Below are 19763 nucleotides of genomic sequence, written 5' to 3' on the forward strand. Positions count from 1 at the left end.
TCTCCTCCAGAGTCGGTGAATCAGAGCTGTGACCATAGCAACAGTCTGTTATTCATAACAACTGCCTGATCCTGAGAATACTGCAATTAAGCAATCAGAATCGAGTATTTAACAGTCATGTAGTAATTATTCATAAGTATGACATATATACATAATTATGATTTTTTTTTTGTTTTTTTTGCTTTAGTTTTTTGCTTTAATATAGTTTTTTTAAATAGAGTTTTACAAAAACCTGATTTAATCAGGCATTAAGGGGTTAAGGACCCCTGTCTCACTTCCTGGTTTAAAAAAGGCGGGAAAATTGCTCAAATACTGGTGAACTTTCTATTTTTAGACAAATTCATCAGATGTGTCTCAACCATGACATGCCGACTCTGTTGTCCTTCTAAATCAAAGATTAGTAAGATTTATGATTTAAAATGTGTATTTTGATTCACATTAAGAGACACTTTAAAAAATAAAATGGCTGCTCACTACGACGACACTGACTTTTTTTACGTTCTACTTTTAATTAAGAAGGTTTTATAACCAAGTGTTTGATCTGTTAAATATATTTTCCAGCATAATTAAAGATAAAAAAATAAAATTAAAATCAAAAACTGTTAGCTAGGAAGTGGTTGAATGCTAATGTTAGCTGTGGTTAATGGTAGCTAGTAGTGATTAAATATGGTGTTTTATTTGTTTTGAAATATGACCTGATTTAGCACCGTCTGAAGTCTGTTCAGTTGCTTATCAATCAATAAGTGGTGAAATAAGAACAATATGTCAGATTCTGTACGTTTAATAAAGTAAAGAACGCAGCTGTACGATATTTGAGCTTCTCATCCTGACTGTGACATCAGAGGAAAATGGCCGTTGTGTGAATGTGGTGAATTTTCCATGTTTTTGTGTTTTAGTCATGTTGATTTGAACATGCTCTAAATGTCTGCTCGACAAATCAGATTGATTTCTCAGAAGTACTTGTATTATTGATCTTATTGTAAAGGTTTTATTTAAATATGGACAGCAGGAGGGAGACTTGTTTGTTGTTTCTAAGGTAAAAAAGAAGGGAAAAAAGAAGAAAAAAGATTCTAAATAAAAACGAGTTAATTGTTTGAATCATTCCTTCGAGTGAATCTGTGAAGTTTTTCATTATTTTACTTTTTTCTTCTGTTGTTCTCTCCTTTCTTCTCTGTTTCTCTCTCAGGTTGACCTGTCACTGAAGCCCCTCCCACCTCCTCCTCTGATGTCACAACTGTAAGGTGTGTGTGTGTGTGTGTGTGTGTGTGTGTGTGTGTGTGAGAGAGAGAGAGAGAGAGAGAGAGATTATTTAAAGGGCTGACTGTGTCTTGCTGGGCGATCGACACCAGCTCAGCATCATCAGCTTACCGCCTGCTGTTTCCAGGGAATAAACTCTGAAAAGTTTTCCTGAGAGACGTCTGCTGGAGAAACAGTCAGTTCACTGCTTACTTTGCACAGAGATCCGTACTGGCTGACTGACTGACTGACTGAATGTTGTTTACTGACTGGCTGGTTGAATTGTAATTGGTTCACAAACTGGCTGAACTGTTTACTAACTGACTAGAAACTGGATGCCTGGTTTATATATTGTTACCAACTGTTTCTTACTCTTACTGCCAGTTAGTTTCCTGACTGGCTGTTTAATGACATTTATTATCTCAGGATAACTTATTTACTAACCATTCAATTCGTGATTGGTTTGCTAGCTGCTGATTTGTTTACTGATCGATTTTGTTCATGTGTTAATAGTTTGCTGACTGTTCAGTTTTTACTTTTACTGACTTTATGGCTGGTTGGTTTACTGAATTAAGTGTTTACATAACCAGTCAACTCATTATTTACTAGTTGACTGACCAGTTTAATGAGTTACTGACTGGTTTATTGAGTCAGTTGAGTTAAACAGTCAACTTATTCATTGCTAGTTGACTAACCTTTTTAATCATTTACTGCCTAGATTGCTGATTGGTTTGATGAGTTAACTGCTATTTAACTCAGTTTTTGCTAGTTGACTGAGCTTTTAAACTAGTTACTGCCTGGTTTGCTGACTGGTTTATTGAGTTAATGTTTGACTTTACAGGTTAACTCATTTTTTGTTAGTTGACTGACCTTTTAAATTAGTTACTGTCTGGTTTACTGATTGGTATACTGAGTTAACTGTTGAGTTAACCAGCCAGTCTTGTCTATCCTGCGTATTTACTAATGTACTAACTGGCTGATTGGTTTACTGACTGACCAGTGATAAGTTAACTGCTTACATATGGTTTACTAACTAGCTGGTTGAATTGTGATTGGATTACTGGCTGAATTGTTAATTAACTGACCAGAGACTGTCTGACCAGTTTGACTGTTTATTTTCTTCTCACTTACTTACTGACTGTTTAAATTGTGATTGGTTAACCGACTGGTTGATGTGTTTACTGATTGATTTTGTCGGTCTGTTAAGTGTTTTACTGATTGTTCACAGCTGGTTGATTTTCTCGGTTGTGACATAAACTCATTCCTTGCAGGTTGACAAATATTTAACTAGTTACTGCCTGGTTTGCTGAGTGGCTTAATCATTGACTGACTAGTTTACTGTTGACTTAACCTGTTAGTCTTCTATATGTCACTCTTTTGTATCATCTTGATTAACTAATTCATTAACTGGTTGATTGGTTTTCTGACTGATTAATTGTTGGTAGACTAGTTTTATATGTTGTTTGCTCGTTGATTTTGTTTGTTAACTGGTTTACCGACTGATTGACCAACTTATAGATGGCTCTCAGCAGTCTGTGGCTGACAGCCTAACTGTCAAATTAATCTATTCAGTCTATTCAGCTTTACTGGCTGGTTGAAAATGTCTACTACCTGGTTTACCAGTTGTTTGGGTATTTTGCTGACTGGGTAACTGGTTACTGACTGGTTTCAATGTTAAATACACCTTTTTTCTTTTGCTGACATCTTTACTGACTGAAAATCAAGGTATAAGCATGTATATATTTGCTGACTGTTTTACTGAACAGTTGACCTGACCAGTCTACTCATTCTTAACTAGTTGAATAAATGTTTACTGCCAGCTTTACTGATTGATTTTCCAATTAGTTGACAGTTTCAGCAGTTAATAGTTAATGTTTAGTTTACTGAGTTAACTGTTGGCTTCAGGAGTTAGACTTAACTCATTGATTGACCTTGTTTAACTGACTGGTGTACCAGCTAGTTAACCCATGGTTTGAGTGATTTGACGGCTGTGTAAATGGTTACTGACTGGTTTCTTACAATTTATTATCATTTTATTTTACATATAGAGTCCTGGTATGATCCCAAACACTAATTGGGTTACCATTTTACTCTAATCATTCTTAACTAGTTGGTTGATCTTGTTCTTGTTTAGTTGTTTCCCTTTACCTGGTGTACCAACTGGTTTACCTGTGGTTTGAGTAGTTTTCTGATTGGTTTACTGGTTTTATTGATCGAAAGTTTCAGTATAATCATGTATATGAACTGGTTTACTGACTGTTCTACTGAGTTAATGGTTGATTGGACCACTTTACTCTTTCTTAACAAGTTGACTGATTTACTTAAATTTTTACCATTAGATTTGCTGGCTGATTAGGTAACTGGTTTACTTCCTGGTTTTGTGAGTTATGTATATTATGTGTTTAGCTTCTTAACTATTTGGTTAAACTGTTGGTTCTCTAAATGGCTGTTTGTGCAACTGGATTACTAATGATTGATGACTCTTTTCCATCTTGTTTTTTTGATTAACAATGTTAACCAGTTTACTGACTGAGTTAACTGTTGACTTAACCAGTCTAACTGCCTGATTTATAAACTGGTTTACCCACGTCTTGCATAGTTTTCTTACTGGGTGACTGGTTTACAGACTTTTCTTTACATAATAATAATGTCTTGTGTATGAACTAGTTAAGTGGCTGGTTGAGTAGTTGGTTTTTGTCTAACAAACAGTTAATTCGGCCACTAACTGACTGTTTCAGTGTCTTACTTAGTGGCTGTTGTGCTAGGCTAATTTACCAACTGATATCAGTTTACATATAGTTTAACAACTCACTTTGTAAATTCTTAACTGGTTTACTGACTGGTTTACCAGTCCATAAAGCGGTCAACATTTGACTGAACCAATTCTGTCCTTGTTGACTGAATTTGTTTACTGACTGTTTGACAGTCTTAAAGATGCTGACTGGTTTATGTTTACTGATAGTTTTACTGACTGAAAATCACAGTATAATCATGTGTATAACCTGGTTACTCACTGTTTATTGAGCTAACAGTTGACCTGGCCACTGTACTAACTGGTTTACTGACCTTATTTAAATGCTTTCTATTGGGTTTACTGGCTGGTTTACCCATTAGTTGACAGTTTCAGCAACTAATAATTTATTTGTTGTTTATTTGTTCAACAGTAAACAGTCAGTAAGCTACTTAAGAATGAGTTTTCAGGTCAACTGTTAACTATAACAGTCAGTAAACCAGTTTATGTTCATGATTATTCCATGATTTTCAATGAATAAAACTGTCAGTAAATATAAACAAAAGGTGGATTAAACTGTATGAAACCAGTCAGTAACCAGTTACCCAGTCAGCAAACTACTCAAACAATGGGTAAACCGGGCAGTAAATAATGTCAACCAACTTGTAAAGCTGAATAGGTTAATTCATTGGTTAAGTTTCCAGCTACAGACTGTTGAAAACCAGCAATCAGTTGGTAAACCAGAAAAAACAAAATCAATGAGTAAACAACATTTAAATTAGTCTACTAACTACTGCTCAGTCAGTAAACCAGTCAGTCAACTAGTGAATTAGTTAATCAGTATAACACAGAAGACTGACATACAGAAGACTAACCAGTTAATTAAACAGCAAACTCAATAAACCAGTCAGTCAATGGCTAAACCAGTCAACAATCCAGGCGGCAACTAGTTAAAAAATGCCAACCTGCAAAGAATTAGTTAATTGTCACAACAACCAGCTGTAAACAGATGTTAACAGTCTGCTCATGTTTGATCTTTTTAAACTTTTTACTGACTATTTAACCAAATACTTTACTGGTTTCTTGCCTTACTGACTGTCATGGATCATGTATATAACAGGCTGTTAAACTGACTGGTGTACTCATGTTATGTTACTAACGTTACAGTAACGTACAGTTTCTTACATGCTTGTGCTGAAAATATTTATTTAAAAGAAGTGGCAGAAATATAATGTAAAGCTTTTATATTTTAATCTTTAAAGCCCCAAAAAGAAACGGACCAATCACACGTGAGGATAAAGGAGTGACGAGTCATTTACAGTGTGACCTGTTAACGTCTTTTCTAAAAGATGGACAGAGGAGACAAAAGTCCTCTCAGTCTTTACTGCAGTAGAAGTACAGATACTTGTGTAAAAATTAGAAGTACTGATTCAACTCGTTTACTGCAGTAAAATGAAACAGTACAGGCTGTGAAATATCCTCAGAGTATAAAAGTCTTATGTAAATTTTTTTTGTCGTTATTTCTTTTGTGGTCTTATTGTGTGTTTTGTTTTTGTTTTTGTTTTTTGGTTGTTTTTTGTCTTGTTAAATCTTTCTTGTCATTTTCCATCTTGTTGTCTTGTTTTTAGTTTTGTTACATCTTTTTGATCTGATGTCTTTTGCGTTGTTATCTGTCTTGTTACGTCTTTTTCCTTCTCTTGTTATGTAGCTTCTTGTTTATATTATCACATCTTTTTGTCTTGTCATGTTGTTTTTCGTCGTTATTTTTTTTTTACTTGTTGCATTATTTTAATCTTATTGCATCTTTTTTGTCTCATGATTTTTACGTTGTTTATTTTTTCTTGTCTTTTTAGTCCTTTTCATTAACTTCCATCCTCCATCTTTTTTGTCTTTTTGCATTGTTTTCAATCTTGTTAGTTTTTTTGTCTTTTATGTAGTTTTTTTTTGTCTTGTTACAGTGTTTTTGTTTTGTTAAGTCTTTTTTTTTTTAGGTTTTTATCTTGTTATGTTATTTTATTTTCTTCTTTTTTGTCTCATATCTTTTATGTTGTTTTTTGTCTTGCCTTTGTTTTGTTTTTTCATTGGCTTTTGCCTCTTAACATTTTTTTTTATCTTGCTATATTGTTTTAAGTCTTGTTACAGCTTTACATGTAATTTTCTGTTTCATCCCATCTGTCCTGTGTGATGTCCTCTGATGGATCCACCAGTCAGTCGTCTCTTCTGTGTCTTATTGTTTCGTCCATTTCGGTTGAAATCAATCTTGATGTTTGAAATGAAAACTAAAGTAAAAAAGTTATCAGAGATATAAATACACAAGTAAAGTGTACAGACATACAGATACAGATGTACTGACTTCTTTACTGACTGTTTATGACGTAAAAGATTTAATGACTGTTTTTTTCACAGTTATCTGAAGTCGCTCATCTGTTTCAGGTGCAGAAATGTCCCAACTGTCTGTCCTGCTGCCTCTCACAGGTACACAGCTCTGTTCTGTTCTGTCCTGTCCTCTTCTGTCCTGTTCCGCTCTGCTCCGTCCTGTCCCGTCCCATTCTGTCCTGTTCTGTTCTGTCCCGTTCCGTTCTGCTCCGTTCCATTCCGTCCTGTCCCATCTCGTTCTGTCCTGTCCTGTTCTGTACCGTCCCGTTCCGCTCCGTTCCATTCCGTCCCGTTCTGTCCTCTTCTGTCCTGTCCTCTTCTGTCCTGTTCCGCTCTGCTCCGTCCTGTCCCATCCCATTCTGTTCTGTTCTGTTCTGTCCTGTTCCGCTCCATTCCATTCCATTCCGTCCTGTCCCATCTCGTTCTGTCCTGTCCTGTTCTGTACCGCCCCGTTCCACTCTGTTCCATTCTGTCCTGTTCTGTCCTGTTCTGTCCTGTTCTGTTGTCAGTCTGAATTTGAGGTCACAGTGTTGAACAGCTGTTTTTCTTGTTTATGTTGATCAAAGTAAGAGATTTTATGAAGATCGACACATTTGATCAGAAAACTGTGACTCGTGGAAAACATGGATTATTAGTGGACATTATAAACCGTCTCCCCGCAGCTCTGTGGGGCTCTTTGACAGAAATGTCCTGTTTTAAGTCTTAAAATCAGAGAGAAAGAGTCAAAACTCACATTTTTCTTAATTTGTTATTACAGAAACAAATCCTGACTGACTTTAGGAATCCTATCTTATCTTCCTTCATCTGTCTTATATCTGATCTCAGGTCAGACTCGGCTGCAAACTGCTGAAGACAGATTTGTGTATTTGATAACAGTTAATGTGATTTCTCTCTTTCTCCCTGCAGGCCTTTTTCTCCTCATCTCCTCAACGTTTGGCTCAGAATCCAGTGGTCAGTCCTGAATGTTACCTGTCTGTCTGTCTGTCTGACCGTCTGTCTGTCTGTCTGACCGTCTGTCTGTCTGTCTGCCTGTCTGTCTGACCATCTTTCTGTCTGACCGTCTGTCTGTCTGTCTGACCATCTGTCTGTCTGTCTGACCGACCGTCTGTCTTTCTGTCTGACCGTCTGTCTGTCTGTCTGTCTGACCATCTGTCTGTCTGTCTGACCGACCGTCTGTCTTTCTGTCTGACCATCTGTCTGTCTGTCTGTCTGACCGTCTGTCTGTCTGTCTGTCTGTCTATCTGTCTGTCTGTCTGTCTGACCATCTTGTCTGTCTGTCTGTCTGTCTGTCTGTCTGTCTGACCATCTTGTCTGTCTGTCTGTCTGTCTGTCTGTCTGTCCATCTGTCTTTCTGTCTGTCTGTCTGTCTGTCCGTCCGTCCGTCCATCCGTCCGTCTGTCTCTGAGTTGTTTTTGAGGATTAGGAGTTGGTTTTATGGTTAAATTTGGGGTTTGACATGTACAGTAGTAGAGACACATTTCAAAGCAGAGATAAAAATGATCTCAAAGACAAAATAAAAAAAGAGAGAAACGAAACAAGAGAAGGAGCCTGTTCTCTCCTGCTATCCTGCATGAATCCTTGAGTGGATCAGATCTCACTTCCACACCCTCTATTCAAAAAAACTACATGATTTATGTTTGCAAAGACCAAAAAATGTTGTTTTTAACCAGCAGCCCAACACACCCAAAAAAGAAAGAGATTAATGTAGAAGATTTGACAAACTTAAAAGACGAACCACATAATTAAGAATTTGTCACAGACAGAAATTTACAGTTTGTAAAGTTTCTTCTCTCTCAACAATTCATAAAATGATCTGAAATTTATCTGACTGATTAACTGACAGTGTGTTTTTTTACAAGGAAAGAAGCAACTTAACATGTTGAATATGATGCCGAATTTACAAGAAGACACAAACCACTAAGAATTTGTCACAGACAGTTTCTCCTCACTCAACAATTCATAAAAATGTCAAATTTTTTAAGGAAGTCTGGTGACTTTCTCTGTAAGAAGTACAGTGACCTGTTTACCATCAATAAAATCTTTTCTTCTTTCATAAATTTAGTGTAAATGGTGAAATCAATGTAAACAGTGTGTCAACTGAGTAGAAGCACCTCAGACATGGAGTAGCCACAGAGATGCTGTGACAAACTGACATGATGGTTTTTACAAGGAACAAAAACAACTTAATGGTTGAATTTAATGCTGATTTTATAAGAAGACATGAACGACTAAGAATTTGTTTTAAACAGTGTTGCATAATATATGAGAAGTTTCTCTTTTCACAGTAGTTCTCAAAATTCCACAGTTTCTGAAGGGAGTCTGGTGGTGTTGTGGTTTTTAGTTGAATGATGAAATCAGGTGAAACAGACAGAACGTTCACAAACATCTGCTGCTTGTCTTGGCAGCTCAGAGCCCAAACATGTCATTTACATCACAGTGAATCAAATGGAAATCAGACAGCTGTCTCTGGGGACATCAGCTGAGTAGGCGGTCCATCAGTGTGGGCCAGGACACGCCGCTGAGAGACTGTGGTCTCAGTGCATCTGTAGTGCATTCACACCTGCAGTCAGAGCAGAGAAGACAACTCACTACTGGTCGAGGGCCTAAAATTCACTGGAAAATACCAAACGCTTCGTTACTCCAACAGTAAGAATAAGAAAAAACTTTATTTGTGTAGCAGCTTTCATACAAACAAAATGCAGCTCAAAGTGCTTTAAACAAATAAGACAGATCCCCGGCATGCAACAGGTGGTGAAGCACCTACTGCAGTGTCTCCACAAGCAACCAGTGGAGATTTGCAAAGTTTGAATTAGAACATTTAGAACATTTTGTTGTTTATTTAGAATAATTTATTCATTTAGAACAGTTGTTAAGTTCTTTTATAGAAAGAATTTCACAAATCATTTTCCATGAAAACACACACACACACACACACACACACACACACACACACACGCACACACCAACAGAAGCTGAGAACAACTTTCAGGTATTTTCTTTTAATGCCGTTATCTAAAAATCTCAGAGTTGTTATTTTGTTCTCTCATGTTAACTTGTTTTCTTGAGAAACCGACCTTCATCATCTTGTGATAAGAAGATAAATGTGATGAGCTTGAGGCATTACAATAATAATTGTAAGTCCTGCCGTTCTCAGATTCTGATTTAATTTAATCAGGAACGTTTCTGATGATTTGATCCATTAGGTGTTGAAATATGTGACATAAACATACAGAAGGAATCTGTCTCTGAACTTAAATATGACTTTTATGACCTGCTATAGAAAATCCTCTTGTTCGCATCGTCTCCCTCTCCTCCTCCTCCTCCTCCTCCTCCTCCTCCTCTCTTTGATGAATTATTTCTGTCTCTCTGGACGGGTGACTGTAACTCTAAACTTCCCTCCACGACTCGCTGTTGATTCTCAGAACTTTTTTTTCTGTTTATATTGAGCCTGAATCATAAAAATGTCTGAATTTTAAATGAAGCTCCCGTCTTTTCTTTCTAATAGATGAAACAGATGAGAAGCTCCTTTTAAGGAGCAGATCTGATATTCTGACTGTGTTTCGATGAATTACTGACTCTCGTGTGCAGTATTATGTAACAGTAAACCCTTTTTATTCCCACTCATAAATCCACTTGACTTTGTCCCAGTTTTTCAGTCATTTTTATCCTTTTTATATGTTTTATGTATCATTTTAACTATCGCTAATAAATCAACAGAACTAAAACCAGCTGAAGACGATGTTACCATGGCAACAACTTTTTCTGGTCTTTCCGTTTCTTTTATTTTAATAATTTATTTTTACATTAATAAATGCTCCTTTAATAAGGAAACAATAAACGGGACAATAAGTCCAGTCCTCTCCAATTAAACATAGTTATCTATCATTTTGTTTTTTATTTAGAACATTTTGTTTTTTATTTAGAGCAATTTATTTATTTATCATTAATTTTACTAGCGATCAATTAAGGAAAGATCTTACAGTTAACTACCCTACTATAAATATACAGTATATTTACTATCATTTATCTTTTATAGCTTTGCTTTGTGTTTTGTGCTGCTGTGATGGACATGAACACAGACAGATGTTCCTTTATTTTCTTACTTTTTCCTTCATGAATCCTGTCAAACATTAACACTGATGGTTTTTGTTGTGGATCAGTGCCGTACCCGGTGACCTGTGTGACCCGAGGAGCCGACCTGGTGGAGGACGGGATGGTGGTTTTGTGTCCTCCAGACTGCACCCAATGGAGGGTGTCTGTGTTCGGGACGGGGATCTACGCCTCCGTCTCTTCTGTGTGCGGAGCTGCTGTCCACAGGTGGGACACCTGCTGTCTGTCTTCATTTTTCCTTTTGTCACATTTTCTCCATCAGTTGTTTTATCGGTGTTTGAGGGCTGACTGCTCCTGCGTGCTGATTGGCTGCAGTCAGACAGGTTAGATAGATGCTGTGGAGGTGCTGCGGGTGTAGATTTACAGACACGTGGATCAGACGTTGCTCTGCTACCATCGGCAGCTGCAGATGTGACATAATAATGAGCAGCGTGAGTCCTGCTGTCTGCTGAACCTCAACAAAACACCAACACCAAGAAGGAATGTGCAGGACTGAAGGATTAAGCTCTCAACCCTGAATGACCTCCTCCTTCCTCTGCAGAGGGCCGGTGGGGCCCCGAGAGGACAAACTGTGCTCCCTCAGGATCCATCACTCCTCCATATCTCATCTTCCTGTCCTCTGTTTTTCTTTCAGAAATTTTCCTCTGAAGTCTGACTCTCATTTTTAAACCAGATTGAACAATCCTTCCTGTTCTGAGATGTTTTTATGCAAAGCTGCAGGGTCACAGTGGAGACACTCTGTGAGAACAACGTTTCAGTCCGTCATCAAACAAACTGACATAAACATGATTTCATTCATTCACTTCATGAACAAACATTGATTCTTTAATTATATTCTGAACCGTTAAACTTTAAAGGATTATTATTCTGAGAAAAAAACTCAGAAATAACCTTGTAAATATGAAATAACTTGGATATTCTCTGATATTATAAATTCACAAATTTACAAGAAAAAAACTTGAATATTATCTGATATTTAAGTGAAAAATTCACAATAAAAAAAACTTACAAATTTCCAAGAAAGAAACATCAATATTGTAAAATTTATGAGGACAACCTTACAAATTTATGAGAAACAAACTGTGAATATTATCTGATATTAAATTGGTACATTTACAAGAAAAAACTTAAAACTATGAAAAAAACAAAGTCAGTATTCTCTGAGATTATATAGTCACAGATTTATGAGGAAAAAAATGCATATGTGTTGAGATTAAATTCATTAACAAAATGTGAATATGAATATGTTCTGTCATTATAAAGTGACAAATTTACAAGAAAAAAACTTGGATATTCACTGATATTAAAGAGGTGAATTTATGAGAATAAACTCACTAATTTATGCAACCAAAAAAAAAAGATATTTCAGTGGTAAATTCACAAGAAAAAAATTATAAAAGAGAAAAAAATCTGGAGATGTATTTTCTAAGTCTGTTCTGGGTTGTTTTCTCTCTCCTGTGTTTCTGACTTTAGAACAGGAGAAAAACAAACGTTCTTCCAGGTGATTGTTTTTGTTTGTCCATGTGTTTGTTGTTGTAATACTCCTTTTGGCCACAAGAGGCTGATCATAATGTTCTAACAGGACTGTGTGTCTCGGTTCTGCAGGGGGGTTCTGGGTTCGTCCGGAGGCCCCGTCAAGGTTCACAAGCTGCACGGACGTCACAACTACATGAGCTCGTACGCCCACGGCGTCCAATCACAGGCCCTGACCAACTGGCCTGCCTCCTTCAGCCTCACCAGTAGGTGGAGCCATTTTCATTGATTGGTTTGGTGATTGATTAGTTTGTTCTTCTGCACAGTTCAATAAGTTGTTTTTTGATTTTGCACATCACCTTCGACTCTTTGTAATATTCCTACATTTTATAGACAAAACAATAAATCGATCAATAAAAAAAAGAGATTATTTGATGATTGACAATGAAGGATTCCAACAGTCCTTGAAGAACTCTTGAAAGGGCTCTTCGGATGAAAATGGTTCTCAGTGGAATCCTGACTTAAGAACCCTTGATGAACCCTTTGTCCTAGAACATGTTTTTCAGAAGCAGATGGGTCTGGGTAGAACCTCAGTCCCTCAGGAAGAACCTTTGTGGAACCTTTATTGTTATGAGTGCATGAAAACAGGCAGTTAATGTCTGTCTCTCTTCTGCCCCCTAGTGGGCAGATAAAACCAGTCACTGCAGCTTTAAACAACCTGAAGCAGCATCACACACCCCTGTCTCCCTGTTGATGTGTGTGTGTGTGTATGTGTGTGTGTCCAGAGCCAGTTAACATTCCCCTGGAGTTGACCAGTGACACCAGCACCACGGAGCTGCCTGCAGCTGCACAGCCAGGTAAATGTCATCTGAAACTACACTGTTAAAAACAATCACACAGGAGTGTAGTGGAATCAACTCATCTTTTCTCATTAACTTAACGTAAATGTACAAGTTTTATGTATTCAAGTTTATGAAACTGAAAGGCACCTTCAAAGATTAATTTCTAATCAGATTGATCAAACATTTGTTTAAAATGAGTAAATCTCACTTCAGTAAATCCACGTTTGAAGGTTTAATAAGCCTTTTGTCTCGTTAAACCTTTTACATCATTTGTGTTGTGCTATGTATTGTTGCATTGTTTTTGTCTTGTTACGTCTTTTACATCTTTTTTGTTGTATTATGAATAGTTAGGATGGTTTCATCTTGTTACAGTTTTCATTTTGTTTAATCTTTTACTTTTGTCTTATTACATCTTGTTACATAATTTTGTTTATTGTTTACAGAATCATGACATTTACATATGTTTTGTCTTATTACATATTTTTTAGCTTGTTGCGTCGTCTTCATATTGTTACATCTTATTGCATCATTTAGAGTTTAATCAATATGTAGATTCAAATTAAAATAAATAAATTTGAGAGCTGTCAGGACCCACTAAGTATAAAAGAGAGAGAAAGACGTGAACTTTGGGCTGGTCTGTACTGAGACTGTTTGTTGTGAAGTGTTAAATTGTTAGCTAGGTGGCTTCAATTCATCTCTAAAAGGTAGAGATTCAAAAAAGTCTTTTATGAGCTGCAGATCAGGAACCTGCTGTAAACCAGTTTAAACTGAATCAGGCTCATAACTGCAACAGATCTTTTCCTGTATAATAATAATGATAATAATAATAATAATAATAATAATAATAATAATAATAATAATAATAAATTAATTAAATAAGTGAAGTAATTAAATTAAGTTTCTAAAGAAAGATTCATTCATTCATTCATTCATTTTCTGTAACCGCTTAGTCCGTAAGGGTCGCGGGGCTGCTGGAGTCTATCCCAGCTGACATTGGGCGAGAGGCAGGGTTCACCCTGGACAAGTTGCCAGTTCATCGCAGGACTGACACATAGACAGACAACCACTCACACTCACATTCATACCTACGGGCAATTTAGAGTCACCAATTAACCTAACATGCATGTCTTTGGACTGTGGGAGGAAGCCGGAGAACCCGGAGAGAACCCATGTAGACACGGGGAGAACATGCAAACTCCACACAGAAAGGCCCTGCTCCAGCCGGGGAGCTGGGGGATCGAACTCAGGACCTTCTTGCTGTGAGGTGGCAGTGCTAACCACTGCATCACCGTGCCGCCCCCTAAAGAAAGATGATCAGTATATTATTAGCAGATTTCCCAGCATGCTCTGCTGAGACCTTTCTTTTTATAGTTTGAATAAAGCATCTGATGAAAATTCCTTGAACAAAGTGTCTCTAACAGGAAGCAGCTGGAATAAAGAAGTGACTCTTCAAACTGAGAAAATGTTGTTTGTGATGTTTGTCAGTGTGACAACTTAATATCTTAAAGGGACATTTCACCCTAAAAACAAAAAGACATATTTATCATTTATCCCCTGCCTATAGGGCTGTTTGTCCAGACACATAGTTTGTTGTGAGTTGCAGAGTTTTGGATATCAACTGTAAAAATGTTTGACTTCTCTCTAATATCTAAATGACACGAGAGCAAAACAATACGTTTGAAAAATTCATAACCAACATCTTTCCAAAAGTCATGACCTGGTTCCTAAAGAGCAGCAGCAGCAGATTTAAATAAACAGACTTTCTCCTCCTGAAGCTTCCAGACACAACAGGAGTATGATGTTTCACACACACACACACACACACACACACACACACAAACACACAGTTTCCCACATCACTAACCTCTGTGTGTGTTTGTGTTGCAGCAAAGAAACCAGTGAAGAAGCCATCAGTGAAGAAAGCTCTGACAGGTGGAAATAAAGGTACTGTTTGTCTGCTCTGTGTGTGTGTGTGTGTGTGTGTGTGTGTGTGTGTGTGTGTGTGTGTGTGTGTGCAGAAGTGACAGAAGGACTTTTACTGCAGTACAAGTACAGATAGTTGTGTAGAGTATAACAGTAACTAGTCGTCCTCTGAAGGACATTTCTACTGACTGTCCTCTGCCAGTGTCTCCCTCTCTGTCTGTTTCATCTTGTTACATCTTTTATCTTTGTTTTATCTTATGAAATCATTTCCACCATTTTCATTCTGTTATGTATTGTTACGTTGTTTTCAGCTCATATGTCATTTTCCTCTTGATACATTATTTTCATCTTGTTTAATAATTTTTCTCTCCTTACGCTTTTTATGTCATGTTCATTGTGTTATTAATTGTTGTTTTTCCTCTTGGATCCTTTGATCCTTTTGTTACATCTTTTATGTAATTTGTGTTGTGTTCTATATTGTTGTGGGGTTTTTTGTCTTGTTATATAATTTTTTTGTCTTGTTGCATTTGTTACGATGTTTTCATATCGTTATGTCTTGTTACATAATCTTTGGCTTGTTATGTATTTTACATCATTTAGTCATGTTATGTCTTTTTTTGTTGTTTTTGTTTTGCATTAAAACTGAAGTAACGAGCTTGTTTTGAAAATGTACAGTAGAGATATTTGTGTTGAAATGTAGGAAGTAAAAGTAAGTAAGTAAGTAAATACTCAAGTGAAGTACAGAAAATCAAGTTTTGCTCGTTTCAAGTTACTGGATTCGCATCAGTGAGAAAATAACAGCAGACAAACACAAAAGCATAAAAAGACCATTTTAAATCAGGTTCATCTCTCTGATTGTTCTGTTATCACACAGAGTAACACAGAACCTGCTCCTCTGCTGTGACTCCTCCTCATCATCACGTCTTCTCTGTGTGTGTGTGTGTGTGCAGACTGTCAGATGGACATCGCCCTGGTGATCGACAGCAGTAACAACATCGGGCGGCGGCGGTTCAACCTGCAGAAGAACTTTATCGCCAAACTGACAGCCATGTTGAGAGTCGGACAAACAGGACCACATATAGGCCTCGTCCAGGCCAGGTTCCATTCAGTTTCATACCACCACTCCTCTGCACCTCAGAGACAGATACTGACAGCGAGGTTACAAATATAGGATGAACTTATAGACCATGTGGTCACGATTTATTTTACAGTACGCTAATAAGCAGAGGTGCAGTAGAAGTACAGATACTCGAGTAAAAGTAGAAGTACTGATTCAACTTGTTTACTGCAGTAAAAGTGAAAAAGTTCAGGCTCTAAAATGTCTTCAGGGTATAAAAGTAAAGATCGTCCTCTGGAGGACATTTCTACTGAATGTTTCTGTCCAAAGACAACTGAAGCTCAGTTTTTCTCCACCACCGAGTCTCTGTCTGTCTGTCTGTTCAGTCCTGCTTCATCTTTCTTCACATTGTTACGCTGTTTTTGACTTTTTGTTACATTTCTGTCTTGTTACCTTGTTTGTGTCGTGTTACGTCTTTTCCATCTTGTCACATTGTTTTCACCCTGTTATGTTTTTCTCATCTTTTTTCGCCTCGCGGTGTCGTTTTTGTCTTGTTTTATTGTTTTTGTCTTATTCCATCTTTTCCATCTTGAGAAGTTGAAAACAGACATTTTTTGCAGGAAAACTACTTTCACTAATTATCAGAATAGTGTAATGGTTTAACTCTTTTTTTTTTTTTACGACTTGATGGATTTACTTGCCCAACATGGCATTTTACTTGCCCTGAGGCAATTGGACAATCTTATTGTTAAGGCCTGCTGTCTAATAAAGAAGATATTATTTCATCTAAATAGATACAGAGTACAGCTCGTCACGTCTTATTAACGTACTGTAAAACAAGATGGGACAGAATATGATGCTTTGCTGTAGATTAAACTAACCAACAGAATATAAAGGAGATAAAATGAGCTCAACTTTAAACATCTGCAGACACAAACACATGAACGCATTAGTGATATTAATTAAAGAACACTGACAGGGAACATTTTACAGCACATTCAGTACTTTTACTGCTTTACTTTATTTTATTGGTAATATTTACTATACAAATAATATACTTTTACTTCAATAACACTTGTTGTGATTGTGTGTGTGTGTGTGTGTGTGTGTGTGTCTGTGTGTGTGTGTGTAGTGACTCTCCCAGGACGGAGATCTTCCTCAGCAACTACACTCAACCCAAAGACTTGATGTTTGCCATCAAGGAACTGACCTTCCTGGGAGGAGACACCAACACAGGTAACACACACACACACACTCTCTCTCTCTCTCTTTCTCTCTCTCTCTCTATCTCTCTCTGAGTCAGACTCATGACGGCTCTCAAACTGCAGAATCTGTTGATGTTGACTAAAGAAATAAATACACATTTAAAAATTAAAGAAATGGCATTCATTGTAATCTAAAAATAAGCTCTTTATTTTAACAGAAGATAATTCTTTGTAAAATATTGAAAATGATTAATAAAAATATTAGAAATTCTAAAAAATATTTTTGTAATTTAAATCCTATAATATTACACAACTGTAGAATTGAAGAAAACAAAATAATCAGTTATTTATCACAGTGTCGATTCTGTTTGTACCTGAGAACAAATCAAACAGAAGAAAACAGTAAATGTCAGAATATTTGTGAAAACTGTGGAAGTCAGTTTTAAGAAGAAATTTCTTTTTAAGAACTGTTGGTGAACAAGGCCCATTGAGTTTACACAACAGTTTTATAAATACAAATTTTGTTTTTGTTTTTTCAAATTCAAAAAGTAAATGATCTCACCTTATTAGCTAGTAAAACTTTTTCAAAACTCAAAAATCTATTTGTAGGTAAGTTGCCTTGAAATATTTTTGTTTTTACAGTACATTTGTGTAAAGTTGCTAAGTGCTGAATATGTTTTCTGTTCCTCGGCTACACAAATTCTCTCTTCTGACTGAAACAGCTCATTCAGTCCTCTCTGATCTTCTGCTTACAGGAGAATAAAACAGACGCCATCAACACTGTAAAAATGGAAAGGTTGAGAAAACTCAAAACTTCAGGGCAGCAGATTTTTGAGTTTTAAGTCAAAGTTAAGAAGTTTTACTAACTAATAAAGTTTGGTTGAGATCATTTAATTTTCTTCTTTAGATGAACTTGAATCTTTGAGTTTGTTCATTTTTAAGCACCAAGGGTTCAGTGAGAGGAGCTGCAGCTCTTCATCTATCAGCTCACTGTGGCGGCTCATGACTCCTCAGTTAGTTAAAACGATATTAAATTTCCATTAACATGTCTCTTTAACTGCTTCCTTGTTGTCATCTTTATGCAGGTAAGGCCATCATGCACACAGCGGAGACCTTCTTCACCCAGGAGAACGGAGGGAGGCGCGGTCACCCCCGGGTGATGATGGTGCTGATTGACGGCTGGCCGTCGGATGACCTGGAGCAAGCGTCCGTGTTGGCCAGAGAGTCGGGCATCAACGTCTTCCTGGTGTCCGTGGCCAAACCAGTGCCTGAGGAGCTCAACATGGTGCGAGACAAGGAGTTCATGAAGAAGGTTCGATTATTAATCATTTATCAAATGTTTTAACATTAACCTGTACTGCTGAAGCGTTTTACTGTGTTTTGGAGAGAAGCTGTGTTTCCATGACAACAGAGCGTCTCCTCTTCCCCCTGCAGGCGGTGTGTAAAGATAACGGTTACTTCACTTATGTGATCTCCAGCTGGTTCAGCACCACCAAACACGTCAAACCTCTCAGTCAGAGACTCTGCTCACTGGACGGTCTGCTCTGCAGTAAGACACAACTACAACACTAAGAACAGTCATAGTACAGTCATACCACCACGTTAGAAGACTAAGAGCTGTCATAGTACCTGTTTTGAATCATGGTGGTAAACAGTCAGGTACCAGGCTGAGAAAGTGTGGTTGTGTAAACTAAACGTGTGTGTTTTTTGTTTTTTTTAAGGTAAAACCTGCTACAACTCGGTGAACATCGGCTTCCTCATCGACGGCTCGTCCAGCGTCGGAGACGGAAACTTCCAGCTGGTCCTGGACTTCCTGGCAGGAATCGCCAGAAGTTTTGACATCTCAGACGTGGGAGCTCGTATCGGTCAGCTTCAGTGGATCAACATGAGTTTAATTAATTGATTAATTGATGATCTGATTGGCTGACTGACTGTGTGTTGGACGTCCAGGTGCGGTGCAGTTCACCTATGACCAGAGGCTGGAGTTCGGCCTGTTTGACCACCCCACCAAAGACGCTGCCATCAACGCTCTGAGGAGTATCCCATACATGAGTGGAGGAACGGCCACCGGAGCAGCCATCACCTACACCACCCAGAACCTGTTCAGGTAACACCACACCTGAGTGTCTGACTCGACAAGGACAAGGCTGGTGATGTTCTGCATTTTTCTGAACCCAAACTAAAAAATAATTGATTCTCAGTATGCCGTCCTGCTGCAGTAAGCACTCCACCAAATATGGATCAGTCTGCTCCTGAAAATAGTCCCCTGCAAATACACAAATTCCTCCGACAACACATTGTTGGTTTGACTCAGCACATAGGATTTGTTGATATTAAGAAATTAGAATAATTTTAATATCCCCTTAAAATGCAGGAATGTCCAATTTTGGCTGCACATCACAGGACCAGTTACCCAAAAAGTCATTTTATCATCTCAGCCATCATTTTAGGGCCAAGGCCATCAAATAAAATAAAGATTTTAAAAGCAGGACTGATCGTGCCTGTTTTTTCTCCACAAGGCGGACCGGACCAGGCCGCAACTTCCTCATTGTGGTGACAGATGGGCAATCATACGATGATGTCAAAAACCCTGCGACAGATGCACAGAACAAAGGTGAGTGTGTGTTAAAATAAAGGAAACACAAAAGCACACTGAGCTCAGTTCTTACTAAAAAATCTGCATCTCTTTCACATTTCTTGTTCCTCACATCCACCAATCACCAGGCATCACCATGTACTCGGTGGGCGTGGCCTGGGCACCAATCGATGACCTCAAAGCAATGGCATCAGAGCCGAAGGACAGCCACTAT

At 37.6% G+C, this 19763-nt stretch overlaps 1 protein-coding gene across 1 annotated transcript; it reads left to right on the forward strand.

Annotated features, from left to right (window-relative positions):
* Positions 1 to 1345: 1345 nt before the first annotated feature.
* coch (coagulation factor C homolog, cochlin (Limulus polyphemus)) lies at positions 1346 to 19716 on the forward strand. The gene is made up of 14 exons (XM_084742757.1): positions 1346 to 1432; positions 6401 to 6442; positions 7250 to 7294; positions 10504 to 10660; positions 12059 to 12192; positions 12712 to 12783; positions 14656 to 14712; positions 15642 to 15789; positions 16881 to 16984; positions 18039 to 18265; positions 18388 to 18502; positions 18675 to 18818; positions 18904 to 19060; positions 19473 to 19716. The coding sequence occupies exons 2-14, from the start codon at positions 6409 to 6411 to the stop codon at positions 19585 to 19587; spliced, it is 1509 nt and encodes a 502-aa protein (XP_084598883.1). The 5' UTR covers positions 1346 to 1432; positions 6401 to 6408; the 3' UTR covers positions 19588 to 19716.
* Positions 19717 to 19763: the final 47 nt, after the last annotated feature.

The sequence above is a fragment of the Lutjanus erythropterus genome, chromosome 18 (genome assembly GCF_056507025.1).
Source record: "Lutjanus erythropterus isolate fLutEry1 chromosome 18, fLutEry1.hap2, whole genome shotgun sequence".
NCBI lineage: Eukaryota > Metazoa > Chordata > Actinopteri > Lutjaniformes > Lutjanidae > Lutjanus > Lutjanus erythropterus.

What these genes read in the sequence shown, in the direction of transcription:
- coch (XM_084742757.1), top strand. Translation starts at nt 6,409, where the DNA reads ATGTCCCAACTGTCTGTCCTGCTGCCTCTCACAG. An exon ending in TGCCTCCTTCAGCCTCACCA is followed by an intron (nt 12,193 to 12,711) that starts GTAGGTGGAGCC and finishes GTGTGTGTCCAG; the next exon opens with AGCCAGTTAACATTCCCCTG. An exon ending in TCTGACAGGTGGAAATAAAG is followed by an intron (nt 14,713 to 15,641) that starts GTACTGTTTGTC and finishes GTGTGTGTGCAG; the next exon opens with ACTGTCAGATGGACATCGCC.